Source organism: Theobroma cacao, chromosome 2, assembly GCF_053813885.1.
Source record: "Theobroma cacao isolate CCN51 chromosome 2, ASM5381388v1, whole genome shotgun sequence".
Classification (NCBI taxonomy): domain Eukaryota; kingdom Viridiplantae; phylum Streptophyta; class Magnoliopsida; order Malvales; family Malvaceae; genus Theobroma; species Theobroma cacao.
In genome coordinates this window covers 46,107,435-46,134,779 of record NC_142640.1, presented here as the reverse complement: position 1 = coordinate 46,134,779, position 27,345 = coordinate 46,107,435, and the positions used below count along the sequence as shown (strand labels likewise).

Genomic DNA, 27,345 nt, shown 5'->3' with positions numbered 1-27,345 from the left:
ACAGAAATATATGGGTGATGGAAAGAGATATTGATATATAGATATGCTTGTGGGTCGACATATATATGACTTATATTTTAGGTTGTAAGCATATTTTGTAGAGGCAAATTTGTAGATTGTAGATAGTAAGTTGTACAATGAATTCCAGTATTTCTGTATAAAGAAAAATATACTTTGGTTGGCTAAAACCTAGGCATACACTTTCTTTGGTGGCCAGAAATTTGACATGTAAATGAGGTCAACCCCATGGGGAAAGCAGGCTAACCCGAAAACCAATCGGAGTGGGTGAAGGATATTCCTCCTTAATTTGCAAATATAAATAAAGATTGCCTGCCAGGTCTCTTTGCATGGGTGGGAGTCCATGAAAGTTAGTTATCAATTGTTATTATCTACGACATTATTAAAAGGAAGCCCCAAAGGGGCGTGTAAGGCTTCAAGGAGCGGATTTCAAAAGTTTTAGAAGTTTTTTAAAAAAATCTTAAATTGTCTAAACGTGAGAGTAAAATTATAAAAATAAAAATTGTTTCTTAACAATTCTATCAGAGTACAATAGTAGATTTTGAAATTACCCGCAAAAGAGTTAGACTTTGTTCTTTCTTGGATTTTTTTAACATAAAAAAAATAAGAGTAAAAACAAATAGAGCTGAACTTAGAGCTGAAATTATTCCTATTAACCAAATAATAAAATAAATAATAATAGTAATTTCTATCCTATTTCATTCTCATGAACCAATCTACATAATAACTATTTTTCTTCTATTCTATTTTCTTGGAATGACTATTCTATTCCTATTTTATTCTTTTCAGTAAATCAAGCATGTCATTAGTTTTTCTCTTTCGGGTAAAATTTTTGTAAAACACAACAATAACAACAACAGAAGCTCAGTTTTGAAGAAAGAGAGATAGAGAGATATTCACAGCTTCTCTGATAGTTCTACTTTTTCTATATTTTATAAGAGACCAAAAAATGTCAAGAGGGCAAGAGAGGTGCAAAGAGGCTTATATGTCACGCACAGGTCATATTCTAGTTGAATTTAAAACTAGCTCAGCCATAAATATTATAAAACAAGTGGGTAAATTAAGATAAAAGAGTGAAATAAATATTATTTTCAAGAATCAAAATTAAGAATTGTGTTTTGGAATTTTTTTTTTTTTTTTTTGCTGTTAATGGAAGAAAAACAGGGTAGAAGAAAAGGAGATTGGGTGAGAGGGAGTTAGAGAGAGAAAAAAAAATTTTATTCACTTTTATAAATAAAATATTTATTTTTAAATCTTTTAAATGCTTAAATTTATTTTTCGGTGAGGTGGAATCATTTGATGTCTGATAAATATAAATTCATTATTTAATAAATAAAGTTTTAAAATAAAATTATTCAAATATTGATGTTCTATGAACTATTCATTTATCAATAAATCATTCAAATCTAATTTATAATGAAAATTGATTTCATATTACCTGTTAATCAAAATTAGCATTATAATCTGACTTTTATATATTAACTGCATAGAAAAATTATTTCCTATCATTGAGTTAACTAACAAAATATTCTGATCATACATATTTATAAGGTCACAGTCCTTAAAAGACTCCATGCATTATCTCTAAAAATTTAATAATTTAATTTGAAGCCAGCTGCATCCTTCCTAGTTACTGAGTTGGTATCAAATTATACACCTTCCCTCATTAATTAAATCCAACAATAATCCTAATGCATTAATTCCCACTATTAGCCTCCAGCTGAGGTGGGATTTGTTCTACTATTAATCCTATATCTGAATCCTGATCATGGCATCCAAATACACCCGAGCCTTGCTTGTTGCTATTGTCCTTGTTCATACTCTGCCTACATTTTAATCATGTCAACTTCCATTTCGACCAAGAAAAGAGCACATCTTGACGTTCAAGCCATCAGATACCAGAGCCATTGTAGAAGTTGATGGGATTATCGAAGCTGTGTGGGATGCTGGCTTCAGAATCATGTCTCTCACTCTCCAAAACCATCTCCGCACCGTTGGTTCCATTCGGTGATAGGTATCCTTTTGGCTGTCGCCTTTGTCATGCCAGACCCAGTGTGATCGTATACAACAACAACACAATCACCATATTTGCTCCGGCGGACGAATCTTTCTCCGATGATGAACATTGGAAGGTGTTGGAGTACCAGTTTGTGACTGCCAAGGTTGATAAAGAAGCTTTCGATTCGGGAGCCCTCCAACTAGGCTCCGAGTTGCTCACATGCCATTCGTATTGCAATGTCCTTGTTAATGGTTATGGATCCATCAACAATGTTAACATAACACACTGGAAGAACATTTACGATGATGGTCACATAATTGTTCATGGAGTTCACCAGTTTTTCAATTGTGACTTCTGAAAGTCTTCCAATGCTACTTAATTAATCAAGTGATAAACCTATGCTCATCCAACAGGTCGTAATATAAATTGAAGATAAAAATAGTTTGTTGTTATCACATCAGAAGTAAAGGGATCTAGCATTAGATTGTAATTCAACTTTTACATTTTTTACGTAATATATTAAATTTTTATGAATAATTTTTATTTTTTTAATTATGAAATAGAGGGATTTAAATATGACACTTTTAAATAAAGAGAGGCATATATACATCCAACATTGAGTCAAATACTTAAAAATTCTAATAGATGATTAATTTCAATTTCACAAAATATATGTTAAAAACAAATAATGTAATTAATTAAGAGAAAAAAGGGACATCAATAAACTAACAACTTAAACTACAATTTCCATCGGTTTGAATTTAGTTAGAATGATAATTAGATCGAGACAGGATTTGGATAAAGTTCTTAAATTTGAATCATAAAATTTTTTTTATAAAAAAATAATATATAATTGACATTTGTGTTTTAGATATTTATGTCAAATTCATGAGAATTAATAATCCAATTTTTATTGGGAATGATTACACCTTTTGATTAATTAAGAAGAAAATACAAGCAACAGAAAAAAACTATAATTTATCTAAGTAAGAAGTCCACTTAAATAAGAATTTACCTTCTTTTGAGACTTGAAACTTACATTAGCCCCTGTATATATAGTATTGTGTCATGGCTTCCAAGCGTTTCCTTTATTCTATCATCTTCCAGTGTTTCCTCTTTGCCATTATCTTCCTTCTTATTCATCGTCGTCGTCAAACTTCACCTAATGAAACTAACCCCTCGCAGTATGTCTCGACTGAGAGCGATGGTTTGAGCTGGGACCAGCTTTACTCCAATTTCAAACCAAGACCAGATAGTCATAAAGTAGTTATACGAGTTGCTAAAATCACAAAAGCTCTATGGCTTACAGGTTTCAAACTCATGGCATTGATTCTTGCCAGAAATCTTCCTTCACTAGTACCTTATGCAGATTCAGATTTTGAAACCCAAGAAGATGGTACTTATAAAAAGAATAACAACACGATTACTTTATACAACGGTAGCAAAATCACCATATTTGTTCCGCCAAATGAGGCTATCTCATTCAAGGAATGGAATCGAATACATTATCGATATCAAATTGCAGCTGTGAAAATCGATAGTGGAGATTTCTCAGACTGCTTAAGTCTGCCATCCTTTTATCCCCACTGGGGCACTCTTATGGCAAACTACCACAATGAAATCCCTACCATTAACAACGTTAGAATCACTCACCCATTGGAATATCTACAATGACGGTAGTGTGATTGTTCATGGGGTCGAGGAAAACTTTAATCCTTTGTTAGCTGAGAATTTGGAGTTGTTCACTTGCTCACATGTAAGATATCATTTTTCTTAAAAACGATGAATTTGTTTAAGAAAATAGGTGATATTCTAACTTATTTTCACTTTTCTTTTTTTTTAGACAATCGTTTTCATTTTTGGGTATGAATAAAGTCACATCAATGGTACTTAATTAGTAGATTATGGTGGAATTTTCTATTTTTTGTTATCAAATTTTTGAAAAAGTTGGATAATTTTATCAAAATTTATTGACTCGGTGAATTGTTAATTGAAAACGAAATGAAACGTGAGCCGCATTGGTTTTAATGTTTTCTTGAAATTCCTTCATACTTGTGCATATTTGTTTCTGTATTACATATTTTCTAGTTTAGCTAAACAAGTTTTCTTCTTCTCTTTGCTTTCTAGGCAAACAGAGATTCATAACTCTGCCTGCATTTGGAGGTACATGGCGTGGAAGAAATGAAGAGGAAAATGTATGTTGAAGTTAGTTCTCTACTCAGAAGACACGGGAATAGAATAGCTCTCTCAACTTATAACAAATTTGCTGGAAGTCGAGTTTCTCCTTGAATCAATTTTTCCATCTTATTATCCTTTGGATTCTTGTTCGATTCATTCCTACCAACATAACACCAAACACACTCTAGAAACAGAGCATCATCACTGCACTTAAAGCAGTTGCGGTGGCAAAGCAATCCTGCTTCGATATGGCTTTTCCTCCTCAACTTGTAGTATCCTCGGAAAATATCCAAACTTCTTACCACAGCAATTACACTAGTCTTGGGCCCTTAACTTGCATTTGATGGAAAGAGACAAAGGAAAGGAGATGGGAGTGGAATGATAGAGAAACAAGGAATGGGGTGTCAATTATTTTGGTCGCATACTGAAACACAATTCACTTTCCATCTTCTTTAGCAAATTTGAGTCAAAATATATTTTGTTTATATGCTTATCATACAACAACATGTTTTGAACAAATTATCAAATCAAAATCGATCAAAAGAAAATGGACTTATCAAAGACTCCTCAAGTTCCCGAAATCCTCTATAAACAGCCTCAGTCCGACTCTGTGGGAGGGCCAACCTCCGCACCTCGGTCATGAACCTGCAACCCCAAATCAAAATCAAAGAGAACATTTCAATCTCTAAACTGAAGATGGTAAATCCTTTGCAGCCACAACACACCAATTCAACAGTAGAAGAGATGAAAAAGCAGTAGACATCCATATTATAACAAAAGACCAGATACGGAAACTCGAATCATTTCCCTACCATGCAATTTCAATTTCCTTTATTCCCTACTTTCTCTCAGTATCAACAGTGCCAGTAGCATATTGACTAAGCAGAAAAGACATTACCAGTTTTCATGAAAGCTAGGTAATTAAGATTCTCTCAAATGAATATAGGGCAACATCCAACACAAACAAATGCTGATGTTGACCACCATTCTAATAAAACATATATCTAAACATAGTAATGAAAATGACCAGCCACACATTTACAAAAATAATAATAACATAAATACCATACTGCCTTTTCTTGGCAATAGGAAGTTACATGAAAATATTGCTTACACGGTAGGGATTTCTATCCCCAATTATATTTAAGTGAACCTAAATCTGAATACTCATGTAATCCCTATCACATTCGATCTTTTATTTAAAGATCAACAGAGAAACCTTTAACAAATTTTCAATTCAAAGGCCACATTGACCTTTATGTATATTCAAGAGCCATTTATGTCTCTATCGCCAGACTTTTTCTTCTAATTTGATTTAAATCACTATGGTGATAATTTTTGTATTAAATGCAATAGTAGAAGATTATTAATGACTAAAGCCTGAGACCAGAACATTCCTGGCAGAATTGGCACCATGAAAATTGAGAAAAGATGAAAATACGAGGGGCTATTTGACTGCTCCAATTATCTAATATTCTCATGAGGAAGGAAATGAATGTCCAGGGTAGATGAGTTATAGTAGAAGATGGGAAACCAATTTTATTTCATATTAAGGCATGAAACCTGGGCCATCAATTTAGGCAGAATTGGTGAAAACATTAAGAAGCTAGCTTAACTATTTAATTTATGATTTAATAGAAAGTAATTTGAGACAATCCAACACTAAAAGATTACATTTAATGCTTTATAGCTCATGTTGAATAAGCAGAAAATGAAGAAACTCACCTATTTGCTGCACTCGTGATCTTGTCTCTAATCCCTTGATTTAAAACTGTTGTCTGCTCCAGTGAGAATGTTCCACCTAAAATTAAAGAAGCACCAGTAGAACTTGTGCCCATTCTCTGTGCATAGACAGACATTGCCCACTCACGAAGTATCACTAGCACTGATCGAAGAAGGCGTAATCTGAGGTTTGGTGATGGCAAAATAGCCCCATTTGATAATAATTGATCATAAGTGTTCAATACAGGTTCAGCTGCACCCTTGCAAGCAGCAAGAAGAGCCCTTGCCACATCTTCATCTCCAACAGTTTCAAGTCCAGATTCCACCCTCTCCTACCAAATGGAAGAAGATGCAAGGGAAAAAAGAGTAATCAATAAAACAGGAACCAAATTGGCATTCAAGGAAGCTACTGTAAGGAGAATCAAATAAGTTCTTTTTCTCTTTTTTTTTTTTTTTTTTGAACAAGAGAATCAAATAAGTTTACATAATTATTTAAATGAAACTAGCTAAAGATAAAGATATACCAATGCAGCCTTCTCTAGATGAAGGCATAGAGTGTCCAGAGGTAAAACAGTTCCATCTCCAGGATATACTCTAGAACCAACCCTCTTCAGAACAGCGCAAGCTTCAGCAACTCCACCCCTCAAAAGAGCTTGATCAATTAGTCTAGCCCAGGTTTCTCGTATAATGCTACTATCAGCATCACCAGAATAGTTTGCAAAGTACAACATTTCCAGACATATCTAAAAGCAGAAATGAAAAAGCAAAGAATCTCATTAACAACAAGAAGAATAGCAATAAAAAACATACAAATAAATTGTTATCGTGTAACTAGATAAAAGGAAATGATGCTAAGACATTGGGAAGTTCAACTCAGTTCCTGGAAGCTTTATCTGAGAAAAAAAACTTATTACCCTAAAAAAGCCATAATGTAAAATGATTCCTAAAATAATGCTAAAAAAATTTGGAAATGCAATTGTTAGTTTAAGAAAGTTTCAGCTATCTGCTAATACAAGTGAAACAAATTTACATAAGATATAATTTCTCCCTCCCCCTCATTTTGCTACCCAATGCTCTGCTGTGGACATCCAAAGTATTTTTCCCAGCTTTCAAACATCCAAGCAGATTTTCTGTTGTGCGTACATACGAATAAATACATGTGTAATTAATTTTTTTACCTTTCCCTTATATACAAAATTTCGACTAAGAACATAAAAACAGAGGGAAAGAGAATGAAAAACCAGAATCTATACCTCCCAAAGCTCAAAAGGAACTGCATATTCATTATACAACTGAGTAATGCTCTTCAAATCTAATGATAACTCCTTGGCCTTCTCCCTTGCAGCATTTGCTAAATGGGCATCCCCATTATACCTGCTATCAGGGACAGATCCATTTTGAACAGATTCGGATGTAACAGGTGTAGCTTCTAACCTGGAAGCAATTGCCTCCAGTTCCTCTTTTATTTTTATTTGAAACTGGAGAACAGTAAGTTTCCCTTCAAGTAAATCTAGCAATCCACTGTCAAAAGCACCCCGGCTAGAACCTACCAGACCATCATTATTACTTGCACTCTTGGCCTGGAGAACAGCATTGCTTAGGTATTGACGCCTGGCATTGACAGAATCAAAATAATAATTAGACAAATAATTGTGAAAGGGAAGAGATCTTTTTATTCCTTTTTTTTTTCTTATTAGCAAAACCCAACCTTGAGTGGGTTACATCATTGATAGAGTAGAAGTATACAGAAACCAGCTAATAGAAACAACTTAAGATTCATTCAGCACCAAATTTTAGAACTACTGTCCAAAACCACAACTAGCATGTTGTATGCTTTTCATGCCAGTGTGATGAACTCCAGAAAGCCGAAGGACAGCAGCTCTTCCTCTTAATCTTGTTATTAAATGTAAAATAGATTAAAAAGCAAAGAACACTGATTTGAGATTTCAACATGCCAACGAGAAATTAGATTAGCATATATGCTTATAGAGAAGAATTTACTGATTGACAACCCAGAGCACGTCTATCTATAAAGGCACAGAGTTCATGGATAAAAATTATAAAATGAAAGAAGCTGTCAACCTCTGTTCCAGAGTAGGAGCATTGCTCCCATCAGTTGAGCGTCTTTCAGCCAACCTCAATAACACATGCGCTGCAAGTACATGCTGCCGCTTTAAGACATAATATCGAGCCAAAAGATCAAAATATTTGGCTTGATCAGAATGAATAGGTGCTCCTGGTTGACCCATTGAAGGGGTTGCAGATGTCAATGCAGAGAGAGCTTGAACCTACAAGGCAGATAATAAAAAAATGAGGACAAAACTAAACGCAAAAATTATTACAGAAATACATTGTCTAAGCTCTGAAGAAACAAAACAGAGTGGTCATAACAAGTTAAGATAGTCAAAACTTTGAGAATACAGGATGACCCAACTTTACTGCTTGAAACAAGACCCAAAAGATCACAGGAAATAAAAAACAATACCTCTTGCACAGGTTCACGACCAGCAGTCTGCAGAAAAGGCACCAAGTCTGGACCTCCATACTCCAACAACTCATTTTCAAGACCTAAGTCAATCATAGCTCTATACAAATACTCATGAAATAATCTGTCAGGTGATTGAACACCAAGCTGAACAATCTGACATATGTATTTTCTCCGTGAAGCCTGATCAAGGGTAGATCGCACAGCAACAGGCCTAGCAGGAGACCCAAATTCCCTCTGTGAGCCCCCATCTTTTAGAGAACGTAAAGCACTAGTAATTATCTCATAGCACTGTTCACGCTGTGCAATTGCATATTCTCTGATTGCTGGATCAATTTGCTCATTGAAGGCATCACCTGCAGGGTCAAGTGCCTGAGCCTTTTGTAGAGATAAGCGAACCACAGCCTCGTAAAATCTGTGATGAAATCTCAAGTTAAAGAGCAACAATCTAATTTAAGTATTATCTCATTAAAAGAGCCTATTCTAGCCTCTTAGTTGAATGATAAACTCACCTCAAGTCTTCGAACCGTTTGCAAACGGTTCTTAAATCAGCAGATTCTGGAACTTTACTTAGGAAATTGAAGGCCTCCCTGGCAAGATTTTCCTTTACATCAGGATCAGGAGTTACAGCAGCTCTTTCAAGACATTCCACCGCCAAGAAGAACTTATAGTCAGACTCCTTGAAATAGCTTGGACATCCCTCACGTAATTTCCCACTAATATCATCAACTGTTCCCCTGCCATCAGGGCCAGTATAATACTGGAGCAATGCACAACATTTATCAATGAAATAATTCAGCAACTCTAACATATATTTAGGAGGAGAAGAGAAGATCTTGAGACTTGAGATTAGAGCTCATTAACTGGAACTTCTCCTATGATACCATATATAAGACTCAATTACCTCCATCAGAGCAGAAATAAGTCTTGTAGCAAGGCGGTCACCCTCCTCAGAACAAACAAGTTGGTGAAAAGTCAATTGAAGCAATGCCTGGCGGAGATTAGCATCAAACCCCTGAACCAAGCGTGTTACATGATGCTGAGAAACAAGCTGTAGTAAAAACAGAGCTTCAGCAGACCTAAGAAGCAACTGTCTGATACATTCCATTGCCCTCACCTGTAGCACAACACTCTTATAAGAAATAGAAATCAGGACAAGTACATGATAAATGAATGCATCAAGAAAATCCACCCCACCTCCATTGCAGCCAACTCAGCTGGACTATATGGCAGTCTCTGTCTTTTATTCGATGCTCCACCTCCATTAGACTCCACACTCCGGGAGTAAGCACCAAATAAATTTCTTACCATGCTCCTATCACCCGCACCTAATTCTGAACCAGTTCCATACAAAATAGAACCAGTCAAGTCACCTAAACCAGCTACACATCCATAGAGCCCCCTTCTTTGGTTCCTTCTAGACCTTAAGAACTTCTCCAATGCACGAATCTTGTTCTCAAGGACTTGCATAGCTCCAACAGAAAGTCTGCATGCAATCACCCCATTTTCTGATGCAGCATCTTGACCACCTTTTGCAACCATAACAGGGAGCTCCCAAACAGGAAATAGCAACCTTGAAGAGCAAAGGCAGAGCCCTTCATGTGCACCAGAGAAAACAGGTTCAGCCTCCTGAACAACCTGCCCCATGCTAAAACCCCCAGCTGCTGTTCTAGTGTTTGATAATCCACTACTGCCCTCGAGTTGTGGCACTCCAACAATTCTTGGGTCCTCAAAAGCTTCAGCTGCCTTCTCTGCAACAACATTGCTTATAGGGTTTTCACAATGAACTATCCTTGCAGCTAGCATCAAACACATTGCAGCTGCTTCACCAGCACCAAAACGATTAAATAAGTCCTCCAATATTGATCTTGGAGAGTTCGACTCCAACAATCTTCTCAAAATATCAACAGGCCGATTGAAAACCACTTCCATCATGCCCATGGTGCTGAAAACAACTATTCTCCTCCTTGGCAGTATATGCTGAGTTGAAAGGTCACCTCTAGCCCACAGCTTTCCTGATGCCTTTTCACAGGACTCTGCTGAGCTTTCAAATCCGCAAAATTCAAGCTCAGAATACAGTGATAACACAGTGGCAGCTGCATCTGGTAAAGGAAGAACATCAGCTACAAAGAGCATCCGTCCTTCAACGGGCAAGGAAGAAACAGATTCTCGTAATGCACGGGAACTCCTAGCACTTGCTCCCAAGCCACCTGACTGAGATGACTGTGAGCTTGACTCCCTGCTCACAATGAGAAGAGAAGACATGGTTGGTGGTGACGCATCAGAAAGGACAAGAGTTCCAGCAGAATAGTATGATGTTTCTACCTTCAGTGAGAGATCCTCAGTCTGGGTCCTACCAGCCAAAGACATTGCCCCAAAGGTAAGTCCACCGCTAACCCCTAAAGGAGGCGAAGGCCTAGTTGTTACAACTTTTAAACAGCTTGGCCTGTGGTGATGATTGTTAAATCCACCCAAACCTCCAACAGTACCATTACTTCCACTAGATGAGGAGGTGGAAAGGTACATCCTCCTACCATCTGATAAAATAGCAACAAGGTGCAGCCACTTCGATTCTAGTGTGGATAATGGGGAAATTGAAACGATGGATGGTTTTGCTGATCGATTTGAGGCTCTTGGTGCCGCTGTTTGTCTACCTCCATAATGTCCATCTTTCTGATTTAACAGATTCCTTTCTTCAGCCACTTTCTTCAATGGACCATCTCCATTTGGCCCCATAACAAAAACTTGAATTTTCATCTCTTCAGTTCTTGCATATAAAATCTGTCTTTCATTATCAACAACCATTTCAACAATGGAATCTACAACTCCAAACTTGAACACATTTGGTATGACCCACCTGAAAACCAACAAAGATCTCCATTTTATAAGCAATTGTTGAAAACTTACCAAACTAAAAACTAAAATCATTACACACAAGTTAATGAAAGAAAAACCATAAAAATTCAAGGTCCTCATGAGTGAGATTGTATAGAACTTTTAAATTCAGAAGGGGATAAATCATGTAAAAATACAACTTCCTAACATATACGTGAGATAAAAAAGTGAAATTGCCAGACAAACCAGAAGGATTGAATAACAGAATGCACCTCGAAATCACACTGCCTACACCTGCAGTGAGGCAAACTTTACGACAACGTTTATGCCATCCTGAACCAGTCGTATAATGCAGTTCATAGATGTGGCCATCTCGGCCAGCCATGAAAATACGACCCTTATCAGTACAATTTATACATGTCATAGTAACTCCATCAGAAGGTACTGTATACTCTGGCAAAGGCTGCAGTGAAACTTCTGCATAAGGATCTGTACCATCACCCCCTCCAGAACAGCACACTCCTACAAGAATCAACTGATAACAAGCAAAAGCTGGTAAGAAAGATATCATTTCATTTACCTACAGACAAGGATAAATTAGGAAGAAAAATGCAACTCAATAGAAAGTTAGAAACTTTAAAAAAAAAATCAATAATGATGTTAAAAGTGCAATGAAATTTATAAAAACTGAAAAAGGGAAAAATCCATGTCCACAAGAATGTTCAGAAAAAAATTAACAGCTTCAACACCCACCTTCCCAACCCACCCACCCAAAGAAAAAAAAAATTAACTAACCTTTACAATTACTGACAATATCTGTTCTAGCTTCACATGTTGTATGTTAATTCAGCGTAAAAGATAATGAATTTAACCATGTTTCACAAGTATTAGCCTCAGTGCGTGGTTACAGGGCATTCTTCATTTGAGGCATCAAAATTTATCATTTTAATCAACTGAACTAACTGTAATAGAACTTATAGGAGCAGAATTATAAGTACAAACACCACATACATTTGTTATTTATTTTTCTACACTTCCCAACCAAAAATCAGAACAAAAAGGTCTAATGGATATCAGGATTTATGAACTAAAATATCATATAAGATAGTAGTTTCCTTACTAAATATAAAAATCTCTGTAATGATGATTAATTCATTATTTTGTAGTTTTATATTTTTTCTTTTAATTGGCTTTCATCATGACTATGATTCATAATACATGTTCTATACAAATTATAAAACATTCATAATATTCATTTTATTATTTCCAAATTTAATACTGGCAAGAGACATCACTATATTGTTTTCAGACTATCTTGTAGATATGCACCTTTCCATTAAAATAGTGATTCAGGCATTATCAGTCAATTGAGTGAGTTAAGGTTGGAAAAGAGCCAATCATACAAGTTCAATGCCACACAACCAGAAACTCACATTCACAACCACACCTCGTAGAATCAAGCAAATGTCCAAATATCTATCAAACCAAACTAATCTTCATGCACCAAAATAACCACCCCCCCCCCCCCCCCCCCGCCCAAAAAAAAAAAAAAGTAAAAGGAATGAGAAGCTTTAGCAATAGCTAATCCAAGAATGAGGTTGAAGCTTAAAATCCTTCTTAAACAAGATGCATATAATATCCAGCCAAAAAAATTAATTGTAATTAGTACATGTGTAAGATCTTGATGTTTTAAACTACTAACTCACTCTTTTTCCTTTCAGTGGCTAGGGCAAAACAGACTGCCAGCAGTTACAAGGATGTCTCTTGGCTGGTAATAACTTGATATGATACTCTACCAATACTAAGTCTGAAAACCTAAATTGGATATTCAGAATATAACATCTTCCAGAGGCATATAAAAAGCCAAATTGTTACCTCAACAGGAGTTGCTAATATTAAAAGATACTGTATAGCTTCAACAAAAATGCCAGGTCTAGATTTAGCGAGTCCAACAGCACATATTGCTTGTTCCTCTGCATTGTATTCAGGACATTGGCCATCCCTAATCAAAAGAAAAGATGTCAAGAAGGGTAAACAAATAAATATCATATAAAAGTCTAGACAAGATATAAGAAGACAAGCACTTTTTACTAAAAATCGTGAAGTGCAAACAGTGCCTTTAGTCTGGTTGCTCAAGAAGCATCACTTGAGGGGTGAAGTATGCAGGTCCTAAATTTCAAACAAAAAATGGCTCCTGGGATTTAGGGGGCTTCAGAAAAAGTGGAGGCTATCCATCGTGATGTAGCTAATCCATTAAACAAAAAAAGAGCACAAGGTATACCAAACGCCAAATATATCAAACTGAGACACCTAGCAAGGGCCTCAATATTTCATCCAAAAAGGGGTATGATTTGACTTAAACGACACGTAGTTTACCTTCTAATTTAAATTGGAGACATTTTAACAAAGCAAGATTCTACGAGAAAACATTACATTTGGTAGAGGTTATTTCCCTGTTTGTGATAGACGTCCTCTTATCTTGGTAGCATATCAACCTCTTTTATAATAAAGCTTAACTAAAATTTTTGGCTACATTGTGGCTTTCAATAATCTTGGCATACATACATATCTTCTTGCACAGTTACATTAGAACATTATGAACAGGTCAATGAGGGGTGAAATCAAACCATTGTTCACCTATCCTGTTCCCAGCATCACACAAACATGTGCCACCTAGGAAAAGAGAACAGGGAAACCAGTTTCTTAGCTCGATAAAATAATGCAAGAACCAACAGTTGCCAAGGAGACACTCATGAGAGTTGTGGACTAAAACATTTAAATATATCAGGCTTTCCAGACAGGGCATGGACTCTAATTAACACCCCATCTACATGGCAAGGCAGCTACTAAAAATAGATACAATGCATAACGCATGTATTTGAATGTGAAAAAAACATGAACAATGAAGAACAAAAATATGGGTAAAAGCAACTCTCTAAATAACTTCTTAGGTGCTTTATCTTTCAAATTGAATAAGCACCAATGACATTTTGCTATTAATTGTGCCCAAAGCCAACAATTGTTGGGTCCAAAAAAGCCACAGGTGCAGATCTATAGCAAGTGAACTGTGTGAAATTATGAAAGAAAATTTTCTTGGCTCTTACAGAAAAGATCTGAATCTAAAACAGAACCCAGTTCCTGGGTCATTTCTTTTTGTTTTTTTTTTATTTGTTGTTTTGTTCAATGAGATTTGGGTTTGCTTTTGATTGGTACCATTTGCTTAAGATAGAGGAAATGAGAAAAAATAAAAGGTTAAAAACAAGTAAATGCTCTCAGAATGTTCATTGAGTTAACTTGCTCAAAACCAATTTTAGGTCTGTCAATTCTTCAGAAATTCAGACCCAAGAACCCAAAGCTTTGGATTGGTTCTTCAAGAATTCCAGTCCAACTCTAAAATTCCTTGTGAACCAAGCTTGATTAGGTTGAGTCCAGAATCTTCCAAATTCAATACACCCTAAAGTTTGGACTCCTACTTAAAATGGTAAGAAGATTTAAGCTATTTCTAAGGATATGCATTTCTTCTTTCCTAGGTGTGATTGAACAGGTAACCTTATGCACAAATGCAAATCCTTATTGTGATCCCTTAGCCTACTTGTTGAATTGAATTCTCTTTTTCCAATAGTAATAACATGAACAGACAGCCATTGTTCTGTTCTTCAAACCCCTCAAAGAACAATTCTAAATCTCTAATTCACCTTCGTTTCAATTTTAACCCACGATCCTCAGAAATACTATTTAATTGCTGTCCTCAAAATTCTAGCTCCTAATTACCCTACTGCCCACAACCAGACATCCTCGTTATTATCCCAACCTATTTTCAGATTGAATTCTTTGTGGGTGCTTTTTTAGATTGAATTGCGAATCCTAATTCTAATTCACAAATGCTACATTTGAATTATAGTATTAAACCCTATAATCCTGAATCAAAAAAGCAGAATTTTTTTAAAATAAAATTCACGACCATCAACGCAAATGAAAGACTGGCCGGGTAAGTCAATTGTCCGATTTCTCATATTTTGACAAATTTGCCACCTTCTTTTCTTTTCTTTTTGTTTTTTTTTTTTTTATAGCAAACCTCTTGATACTTTAGATGCTCAATAATTACCAAAATTATTTCCAATTTCTAAATTATGTAAACTTTAATGCTGCCTTCAACCAAGTTATTTCTCTTACTCAAAGATTCATACCTATTACACCAAAATAGTTTAAGATTTTTTAGATATTCAACAAGCAGCCAACTAAAACTCACAAAAATGAAATGGGTGGTCTAATAAATTACAAAATCACTACATTAAAGCAAAGAACAAAAATCTCACCATTTGTCAAAACGCCAAAGAAACAAAGAATTATCCACAGATGCCCATGCCCTGCGTATCTCTGGAAATATTCCACATAATGCAGTTCCTTCTCCACCAGCTGCATTATATCTTTCAATGAGTACAGGAGGCAGCTCCCAAGTATCCACCACTTCAATCAAAGGAGGCCACTGCAGTGGAATATGACACCATGATTCATTTATAAGGAGGGTAACTCATCTTAAACCATGCAACCTATTTAGACCGGCCAACTGTGCCATCCAAAATGTTGGATTATAACTAATAAAAGAGATAGAGAAGGGACATTCACTAGAAATGAACTGAAATGTAAATTAGCAATAAGCATCTAAGCTGCTACCTGAATGCCGAACATGGTATTGGCAAAACAACATCTACTAATGAAACTTAAAGATAGCATTCTTATTTTACAAAGCCAAATTATCAAATGAGAAAGAAACATTCTAGAGTCCCAATGAATGCTTAGTACCTACATAGAAGAAATAAGACTAACCAACATTTGAACCTTTACAAATTTCAACATAAAAGGAAAGAAAAAAACAAAAAAGAATTTCAATTTCATATTGGACAGAAAAACAAATCTTCCAACCAAGTAAATGAAACTAAAAGATCCCAATTCTTCATCAATGTCTAATTGAATAAGCAAAAAAAAAAATTGTAAAGGCTTCTTTTTTTACGGAATTGGCTAAAAGAGTACCTCTCTGGGGTGAGTAGAGTAGGGATGGCTAGCGTATCTAGAGGCTTCTAGAGCTTCCTCGAGGTCCAACTGCGCCGCCACTTCACGGCCAATGCGGTCGCTGACGACGAGCCCCGCATTGGTGACATCGCGCATCACAATCTCCTCCTCCCACGACATCGACAAACCCTAGAATCAGAAAGTGGGGGAGAGAGAATGGGATTTAATTCGAAAAGAAGAGCCCCAGGGTTTTTGTTTAGGGGCGTGAAATTGAATGAAAGCGTAGATTTGATTTTGAGTTCTGGTGAAGAGGTATTTTGAATTGAAACCAGAGAGGGAAAGAGAGAGCAGAGCGGTTAGTGAAATGGAAGCAAAGCCCAGGAAGAAGAAAGGGAGCGTAAAAGCGTGAGTGTAAACAATAGGGTTTATTCAAGGGTTTTTGGCAGTGGCGGGCAAATTAAGCCACTTCTGGAAGAGCGGTTCTTCAACTTTTGAGTTTTCAAGTGCTTTAGCCCGTTACGAATTTGATCAATAAATCATCAGTCTCTCACAATAATTGGTAAACCTTTTTTTACTTAAAATGTTGTTTAACAAAAATGTGATACTATTTGCAGCGTTAAATTGACATGAAATTTTTTAGACACGTGTCGAATGACTTGGCATTTATAGGACAATTGGTTTGTTGTCATTGGAGGTCTAGAATACATAGTTTTTGATTAACAAAGTTTAACAAAATGTGCAATCTAATAAATTATGTGAAAGGTCAAGCATTTCATTGCCAGTTCTTTTTTATAAAAATATAATATCTAAAAAAATTTTGAATTATTTATGATAATTCAAATAAATTTTTATTTTTTTATTATATTTCATCAAGATTTTATATTTTAATTTTAAGTCGAATAAGTAATTATGATTGATAGTTTATTGATTATCGTTATTCAAAATGTTACTTGTTATTTTATATTATATAAGTGACATTTGGTATCTTATAATGCAATGTAATTGTAAAAAAATATGACATCATAGTGTTTGACATATAAGTAAAATAATAATTAAAATGTAAAAAAAAAATGACATTACAACGTTTGGTTTATAAATATTTTATTGAAAATGTAATATCAATTTTCAAAATTATTTTTATATATTAAAATGAAAGTTTAATATATTTATATTTTTATTATTAATTTTTATATAATATCATCCTTTAAATATATTTTTAATATTATATATATTATTTTTATTTTTTATTATATATTTTAATTTAACTTTTTTCTTTTAAAAATAATATAAATGTTATTGACAATCGTAATCTAAAAAAAATTACTATTAAAAGTAACAAAAAGATATCTCTCAAAATATATATATAAAAATAAAAACAAATTAACTTTTTATTTTTTACTCTATTTAGCTTAATTTTTAAAATTTTTAAGCTTTATAGGAATAGGCATTAATATCATTAATATAAACTTGTACAGCAATGAGGTTTTCCTTTGAAACTTCATTCCCGTGTACAAAAGCAGGCAACACAAAAACAGCTTGCATCCAAACAAATCCCATCTTCACTTTACAATGGCAACCCCTGTCCAAAATAAAGAAGAAAACCTACTCCTTTACAAACAAAGCAGCCATCCCGTAAAACATACAAAAAATTATTCAAGCAAAATCAATTCAGAACAAAATCAAGCCAACAGGTTTGTTCTACCCTTTCTTGGTTATTATTCTCCATTTAGAAAAAAACCCAATGCCTCTTGTCAATCAAAGGTCAAATTGTTACACTAGTAAAATAACAATGATAAATATAAAAGAAACTTAAATTAAAAAAAATAATTTGAAGCATGCAAGAAAGAATATAAAAAAGAGAAAGGAAGAGAAGAATGGGAGATTTCAACCCACAATTTTGGACTTCTCAACTAGACGGAGAAGAAACAAGGACCTTAGCTTGATGAAGAAGAAGCAGCAAGGAGTAAAGTAAGCCAGAGTGATAATGAGTAGAGTTTTAAAAAAATTGTGAGTAATTTTATTAAAAGTTGAAGGGTTAAAAAACTTTAATAACATTATATAGTACAATACAATCTGATTGTATTGATTTTCGACTACAATTAATGTGATTGCATTGTAATAACAAACTACTGTAATGTAATTTTAATTGAGTACATTGCAGGAATATACTCCTACTTCCTTCATACTAAACGTTACTATAATGTTGTTGTGAATACTGGAATGTCATAATGTATGGTGACGTGATATGTTGATGTTATATGATAACATGATCATGTGTTATTTTTACCATTCACATAAACACCACATAGGTATTAAAATGACAAGTAGTGTTTTAACTAATAACATTTAGTCAATTATTAGTCATAAGAATCTATTTAATCCAAAATAAAAGTACATGAATTTAATTAAACGTAATAAAAAAATTTATTAAAACTTTTTGAATAGAAACTTTTTACAACATTATATATTTTTTAAATACTAAATCAAATATTTGGTTATAATTTGAGTAATAAATGAAGAATTATCCAAACATTATATTTAATTTTGTGAAATTTTCATTTAATTCTTAGAAACATTCTTACCAATGATGTTTTAATCTAAACTATAATGATTCTAAGCTACACAATTTTCTCTATAGTTGATACCTATTTTTGAAATTTTATGATATTTAAAGTGTAATTTTGGACTTTCTTTCTTTTTATCCTTCTCTCTTCACCTCCCCTTTCCGATTAGGTCATCGCTCTTTTTCTATCATATCCTTTTAACTCATCACCATTCCTAACACAAACGTTCTCAACTAATGAGAGAATTATAAGGGATAAGGGAAACGGGGTGGGGATGGGGATAAGGGTTGGTAGGAGTTGGAGGTGCTTTTACAAAGAATACGTTAAGCATGAAATCAACGGTCAGGACAATGTAGCCATCGTATTTGGAGTTTGAAATTTCAACTCATCCAATTTTGAGTATGACAAGAGAAGGAAGGTATGCTATGGCTTATCTTTAAGGAAGGTTTCTCTTACCTACACTAAAATGGTTGTTTGAAAGGGAGAAAGAAGGATGGAGACAAAATAACTTAGAGAGGTTTGGAGTTAAAGTTTGTTTGGCTAGTGAGAAAGTAAGAGAAACTATAAGAAAATTTGCGTTATATGTCTTTGTCTGCAATTCAGTTTTATGTTAATGTAGAATGAGAAAAATTATGAGCCAATAATGTGCCACCACGTAAACTTGATGATGTCATAACCATATAATTAATTTATTGGTTAGATTATTTCAAAGACACGTAGTTGAACCAATTCACATGTGTCATATATTTATCCCTTGAGATAATTGAAGATAATATTTAAATTGGACAAATCAAAATTTAATTATTGGTCATATAATTTGTCTCTAAATAAATCAAGATAATTTAGAGATAATATTTATATTTTTGACCAATCAAAATTTAATTATTAGTCATCTAATTTATCTTTAATAATTATGCTAATTTAAAGATAAAAATCAAATTTGATTATTTAATTTATCTCTAAATAAATTAAGATAATTTAAAGATAATACCTAACTTCGGCCAATCAAAATTGAAGGATTTAAAGTCTGACCAATCAAAAAATTTTCAATGAGCCATCATAATTTATCTCTAAATATATTAAAATAATTTAGAGATAATTTAAAGAGATTACATTCTAATCAAAGCTTCTCATCTAGCATTATAAATAAGGGCCTCCTCCAAGCCATTTTCATTAATTTGGAAGCATTCTGAGATTGGGAGACATTGGAAGATAGAGAGCATTTCAAAGATCGAGAAGAGTAGAAGATTTCTAAAGTGAAAATCAAGTGGCAACAAAGTTTGTGATCAAGATCAAGCAGCAGCAAAGTTCGTGTTCAAGCAAAAACGAAGTTCGTGATCAAGCGACAACGAAGTTTGTGATTAAGATCAAGTGGCAACGAAGTTCGTTATCAAGGTCAAGCGACAGTGAAGTTCATGATCAAGATATCAAGCGAAGTTCATGATCAAGATTAAGTCGTGAAGATTCTTGAAGTGAAGATATTAAGTGTTTGTGATCAAGATTAAGTCGTTAAGACCCTTGAAGTGAAGATCAAACGAAGTTTGTGAGCAAGATATCAAGTGTTCGTGATCAAGATTAAGTCGTTAAGATCCTTGAAGCGAAGTTCGTGATCAAGACTAAGTCTGAGTTCGTGACTCTTAAAGACGAAGTGAAGAAATTAATTAGAGAATTTTTCAGAGATTATAACTCACATCGTCAAATATTTATATTTGTCTCATAATTTTCAAGTCAAGAAATTTCGACTAGAAATTTATGTGTATAAATTATTTTGTACAACTTCGCTTGATATCTTGATCACAAACTTCGCTGCCGCTTAATCACGATCTTCGCTACTGCTTGATCTTGATCACGAACTTCATTGCCGCTTGATCTTCACTTCAAAAATCTTCTACTCATCTTGATCTCTTGAATGCTCTTAATCTTCGAATGCCTCCCAATCTTCGAATGCTTCCAAATGAATGAAAATGGCTTGGATGAGCCCTTTATTTATAATGCTAGATGGGAGACTTTGATGAGAATGTAGTTTTTTTGAATTATCTCTAAATTATTTTAATATATTTAGAGATAAATTATGATGACTCATGTCGTAACGTGCAGGTCCGGGAACCCGACCGCCAGACGTGATGTGAAAACTCACTAAAAACTAAGAGTTAGGAGTCGCCACCAATCTTTTTTTACTAGGTGCGATTGGCCACCTATTGACTCGATTCTAATCGATGAAGCCTTAAATTAATTTTAAGCCCACCAAAAAGAACCTTAAACTGGTATACGTTTTTCTAGATCTAAGTTCGGAAGTACGATTACGCCCAGGGAAGGATTAGCATCCCCAGGATGCCCGTTCCATGAACGGTACCATATTTTAGATTATCCTATTAGGCTTTGATTTTTAAATTCACTACATTTCCTTAGTCGTTGTTCTCTTATTTTATCTCATATTTAACCTAAAATGGTATGCAAATGTGAGGAAAGATGAGATGCATGGCGTGAGATAAAAATGTCGGACGAATAACTTCTTATCGTTGACATTTTCCCAAATCCGCCCATCATACTGTTGGGATCCGGAGTGTTCTCTCACCTAGGAAATTATCCGACAAACTCGCCTTCGTAAATTCAACGAATAATTCCCATCATCGAAATCATCATACATTTTCTTTTAAAATAATATTTTCTTGCATATGAACCTAATTCGAGTCAAAGCCTTTTATTAAAGATATTTCTCGAGCCCTCCCATCATACTAGTGGGACCCGAGGATATTTTTTCACTTAAGAAACTTTTCGAGGAATACCCACCTTCGCAAGATCCTCGGAAGATCCCATTATCGAGGCTTAAACTCGAAAACAAAAATATTTATATGCAATGATAAGCATGATGCAACATATATATGCTAGGCTAATGCAATTATCTATTTTATTGTTATTTTTATTGTTTAATTATTATTTTTATTTTATTTTATTCTTTATTATCATATTTTCTTTTTATATTTCTAATTATTATTTTTTCATACTTTACATTTTTTATTCTAAATTTCTCTTATATTTTTATATTTTTTTTATAATTAGATAAGTTGTTTAGGATTCCATGTTGTTTTAGTGAATAAAAATTTTAAATTTTACTCTTTCTTATCATTTTTGTATTTTATATTTATTATTATTATTATTATTATTTATTTTTTATTTTTTCTATTTATTTAATGTCATGGATATTACCTTTTTACATATCTGAATTATTATCATTATTGTTTTATTTTATTTATTATTTTTTATCTATTATTTGTTTATTTATTATTTTTCGATGATTTTGTGTTGTTAATTTTTATTTTTGTAAAAAATTTCGAGATTTCGAAATCGAGGTCCTCCCATCGTACTGGTGGAGCCTTAATTCGAATTCCGAACCTAGAAAAAATTAGCTCGGGATTACGACTTCTCGCGTCCTGACCAACCATCCCATCATTGGTATATTATATTTGTAAGTAATATCATGGTATTTTTTTAAGAGTTAAATTTTCTAAGATTGATTCTCATAACTATTTTATTGTAATTATTTTAATAATTAATCTAATATTTTTTAATTTTTTAATTTAATCTATATATGTTGTTTAGTCTATCATTTATTTGTTTCATTCATTTTTATATTCATTATTTATCTCCATCTACATTTCTCTAGAAACACATCCCAATTTGCAATTCATTTTTTTTTATATTTATATATATATACTTCACTTACCTTAGCTAAAATTCTTTTAATAAATATTATCTTACATTTAATTTTCCTTGCTTATATTTTTTATTAATATTTATATATATTTATAATCCTCTATTTTTATCATCTTTTTAATCCTAAAAATAATATATAAATTTTTTTTAAAAAAATATTATACTAACATAATATGATCCTAATCCTACATAATTATTAATCAATAATCCTAAGGATCAACCAGATGGACTAACCCAAATCACAACAAAAGAAAATGATAAGGAATATACCTTTGGGGGCCAAACTGTCCCAACTACCCAGCCTGCTTCAGTCCAATATGATATTCTAGAGCCAACAGATCTCTTCCAAATTGCACCGTTTCGGTGCCTTGATCAGCAGCCCTTGATGTGCCCAAAATGACGTCGTTTAACGCTTCTAACCCTAGGTATTTAAACTCTCATCTCTCCCTTCTTTCTTCATTTCTTCCTTCTTATTTCTCTCTCTAAAACCCATACTCTCTCTCTTCTCTCTACCCAAGCCGTCGGCCACTCTCTCTCCTATCTTCCATGCATTTTGCTGGCTCCTAATTGGCCCACCGGTAGCACAAACCTAACTCTAAAAAGAACCCCACCATCGGCGTCAGCTTCTCTCTCTCAAAAACCCTTCACCGGCCGGCGCCTAGATTTACTCTTTCTTTGTTGCCAGGATCGAGCTCTGTTTCCCTTCTTATTGTCACCGCGGCAATGAATCAGGTCCCAAAAACCCCAAATCCTCACTCTCTCCCTTAACCGGTAACCTTTCTTTCCCTTGCGCCAGCAGTTACCTAAGACCCAGCTTTCAGCCTTCCTTCCACCGATAGTTACCCTTAAAAACCTTCCTATCCTATGGATCTCAAAACCCCTAATTACCCACTAGTGGCAAATAACCCAACACCGGCGGCACAACCCATTCTCACTACACACATTTTTTTTGTATTTTTGGGTATTGTTTGGTATATATTTTTTTTTGATTTTTCTGTGGGTTCTTCTGGCTGCTAAAGAACTTAGGAATTTTTTGGTTGTGGTTTCTCAACTGCTAGGAAGCTTATGAATTTTTATAGGTTGTTGGTTTTTTCATTGCTGGTTGTGGCCTCATTACTACAGTGCCCCCTCCCTTTTATACCCGATTCTTGGCCTCTAGAGGGAGCACGCTCCACTACCTTGCCAGATGCGAGTTTTTCGCATCTAGTACTGTAGTGGTGGTAGTACGGGTACTGGCAGGGGTGTTCAAGCCCTGCCAGTACTCCTCTTTTTTTTTATATATATATATTTTATATATTTTATTTATTTTATTTATTTTTTTAGTGTCTACAACTCATTGAAAGTCTTTTGATTGCTCGAAATTTGAGTCATTGAATTTTGATTGACCGAAGTTAAGTATTATCTTTAAATTATCTTAATTTATTTAGAGATAAATTAAATAATCAAATTTGATTTTTATCTCTAAATTGGCATAATTATTAGAGATAAATTAGATGACCAATAATTAAATTTAGATTGGTCAAAAATATGAATATTATCTTTAAATTATCTTGCTTTATTTATAGACAAATTATATGACCAATAACTAAATTTTGATTGATCAAAAATATGAATATTATCTCTAAATTATCTTCATTTATTTAGAGACAAATTATGTGACCAATAATTAAATTTTGGTTGGTCCAATTTAAGTATTATCTTCAAATTATCTCAAACGATAAATATATGACACAAAAGTGAATTGGTTCAACTATGTGTTTTTAAAATAATTCAACCAATAAATTAATTATTTTATGATTAATTACTTAGTTATGACATCATCAAGTCCACTTGACAGCAAGTTTGAATGATTTTTGAAGTTGTTTAAATATGTTTTGAATTTAATTTATTAATGCTAAAAACTTTCATACATTTGCTTTTGAAGTGTATAAGTGTTTCTTTATGAAAAATGATCAAAATTACTTGAATGATTTTTGAACTTGTTTGAATAATATTTGAAGTTGCTTGAATGAGTTTTTGAATTTGTTTGAATAGTTTTTAAACTTTTTTAAATAAGTTTTGAAATGCCTAAGTGTTTTTATGTGAAAAGTTTCAAAATTATTTGAATGATTTTTGAAATTGCTTTAATGATTTTTGAACTTGTTTGAATAGTTTTTAAAACTTGTTTAAATTAGGTTTAAACCTCCCTTTGCGTTTAATGTTGAAATGTTCTAATATTTGGCATGAATTTGGGTTCAAAAAGAAGAATTTTCTATGTTTTAATCTATAAGTATCGATATTTTAAATAGAATGATTTTGCCCAAAATGTACAAATACATTTCAAAATATATCGATATATTTCTAAATGTATCGATACATTTAGCTTAGAACTAGCCGTTACATACGAAAATAAAAAAAAATGACTATTTTTTTCATCAAACCTTCTCAAATGGCTTTAAAGCTTCTCTTACTATAAAAATAACTTCTCCAACACATGTACAAGGTTAGAAGAGTGGAGAAAGATATCATTTGAATAAGAATAAAACCTTATACAGAAAAAGAGAGAAAAACTAAGTTAGAGCAAGCAAATTCAATTCTTCCACCAAGCTTTTAAGCTTTCTTAAGCCATAATTCCTTTGTGCCTTCATTCCTATCTTTTGTAATCATTTTTATACTCATCATACTTTTCCTATATTGTACTTATTTAGCAAACCTCACCTTTGAGGTATATTTGTTATTCAAAATTGTAAGAGAGAAAATGTTGTGCCTTGGCCTTAAAAGGTATTGTAAAGGTTGTGCTTGATCCATAAAAGACATTGTATTAAGAGATTGTGCTTTATCCTTGAAAGTCATTGTGATGGTTTTGCTTGAGCTTTAAAAAGTAATTTTCATAGTAGATTTGAAATTTCCTAATGAGTTAAGAGAAAGGACGTAGGTAAGGAGGCAGAACCTTTATAAAAACATTGTGTCTTCTTTTTTTTATTTTTCATTCCTTGAATTTACGCATTTACATTAAAAATTTTATCAAATTTGTTCTTAACTTGCTTATTTTTAATTTAATCTTCAAATTATTATTGGCTCACTTTGATAGAAAAACAAATTTATGAAAATTATTTTTAACTTGACTTGATTGAAAGCTTGAGAAAATTTTACACTAGTGCATTTTACCTTAAAAGAGTTTAAAAATTTATTTTCAACTTATTTGGTCATTATTTTACTTAAATTACTTTTAACATGTTTTAAAGTGAAAACAAATTTGAAAAATTTATTTTCAAACTTACCTTCATAAAAAGTTAAATTTATTAAAAAAAAATTTTAAAACTTCGATTCATCCCCTCTTAGATTTTTTTTTATTATTATAAAATTAACAATCCTAACATATTTAAATATTATTACGCCTAAAAGTATCAATACTGACTATTGGGCACAAAATCCAAGTAACCAATGGCCTTTTTTGGCATTAAATGCACTCCAACGGGTCCGACAAGCTTCCCACCACATGTATGAAGAGAGAAGCCTCTGAAAAATACAACAAGAGAGGTACAAGTTTCAAGCATTAAGTACATCTTCACTCTCTCTCTCTCTCTCTACCTTTTATTTTAAAATCTTCAAAGCGTTATATTTATTGAGTTGAAATTCATTTACTTCTCATTATTTATTTCTCAAATTTTCTGTGTTAATTGAATTTATCGACCTCAGAGAGGCATCTTAGCTTGTACATCTTTATTTGTTACATTTTGAGAGAGGTTATGCCTTAACTATTAAAAGGTAGATGGTTGATTATATCTTAATCATTGAAAAGATAGAGAAGTTAAACTACTTTTTAATACTCTCAAACTATTATTTTACTAAAGATCAAATTTTCACAAGAGTTTAGTGTGCTATAAAAGTTTCAAAAAGGTTTCCAAGCTTGCAAATATTTGTTACTTTCAAAATTGCAAAAAGTTTATAACATTTCAATTCACCTCTTCTTGGTGACTCACCCTTATTTCATTGTCATTTAAGCTAACCAAATCAAATTCTCTTAAAAATTTTTAGCAGAAACTTTTTTTCCTCTTTCTTTGTTTAAACAATTAATTTTTACTAGCATTATATTTTAAAAAAGTTATAAACTATTTAAAAAAATTCAAATAAACTTTTATTATTTTATTATGTTCAATTAAGTTCTTTTACATTTATTTTGGATTAAATATGTTTTTATAACTAACGGTTGATTAACTACAACAAGTCATAATACGATTTATCATTTTATGCCAATATTACACTAATATGAAAGGTGAAAAATATCAAGTTACCATATCATTGTACCACATCATTATGCTACGTTATTATTTATAGTGACATGTCAACGTGCCATGTTAACACTATATGGTATAAAAATAATAAATAATCTTTGACGAACGTCAATTAGTTAATTGTTTATTATAAAAAGTTATTTAATTTAAAATAAAAAAATAAAAACTTGATTAAATATAATAAAAAAATAAAAATTTTCTTAAAATTTTTTAAATAATTAAAAATTATTTTAAGTATTATGCTATTTTTAATTTAGTTACCAAAATTTATTGAAAACATTAAAGTGGATTAATCCACCAATTAGAAAAAGTAAAGGTGATTAATTATTGGTAAAATTAGATGCACAAAGTACCTCCTTTTTTCTAAAACTTTGAAATTCCAATTTTATCCTTAAGCCCCACCCTCGACTAATTTATCTGGGTAGGCCGTCTGACACGCTTGGCTTGTTGTAAACTTGCACAAAAGACTGAAAGAGTAATTTGGTCATTTCATTTAAATCCACGTCACTTCCCAAACTCCTTGTCTGTTTTCTCCATCATTTTTAC

At 33.0% G+C, this 27,345-nt stretch overlaps 1 protein-coding gene across 1 annotated transcript; it reads right to left on the bottom strand.

Annotated features, from left to right (window-relative positions):
• Positions 1 to 4,574: 4,574 nt before the first annotated feature.
• On the bottom strand, positions 4,575 to 16,769 carry NUP155 (nucleoporin 155). Its single transcript, XM_007045203.3, has 13 exons — positions 16,269 to 16,769; positions 15,554 to 15,723; positions 13,113 to 13,239; positions 11,510 to 11,772; positions 9,600 to 11,259; positions 9,307 to 9,519; positions 8,915 to 9,162; positions 8,403 to 8,817; positions 8,000 to 8,205; positions 7,171 to 7,528; positions 6,442 to 6,660; positions 5,921 to 6,249; positions 4,575 to 4,840 (listed from the first exon to the last, which is right to left on the bottom strand). The coding sequence occupies exons 1-13, from the start codon at positions 16,425 to 16,427 to the stop codon at positions 4,723 to 4,725; spliced, it is 4,485 nt and encodes a 1,494-aa protein (XP_007045265.2). The 5' UTR covers positions 16,428 to 16,769; the 3' UTR covers positions 4,575 to 4,722.
• Between the last annotated feature and the right edge of the window lie 10,576 nt (positions 16,770 to 27,345).

Excerpts from the sequence above, each read along its gene's own strand:
- NUP155 (XM_007045203.3), bottom strand. The coding sequence starts at position 16,427 with ATGTCGTGGGAGGAGGAGATTGTGATGCGCGATGTCACCAATGCGGGG. Across the intron at positions 11,773-13,112 it reads TATTAGCAACTCCTGTTGAG|TTGATTCTTGTAGGAGTGTG; the intron begins GTAACAATTTGG and ends GCTTGTTATCAG. Across the intron at positions 9,163-9,306 it reads TTATTTCTGCTCTGATGGAG|TATTATACTGGCCCTGATGG; the intron begins GTAATTGAGTCT and ends GCATTGCTCCAG.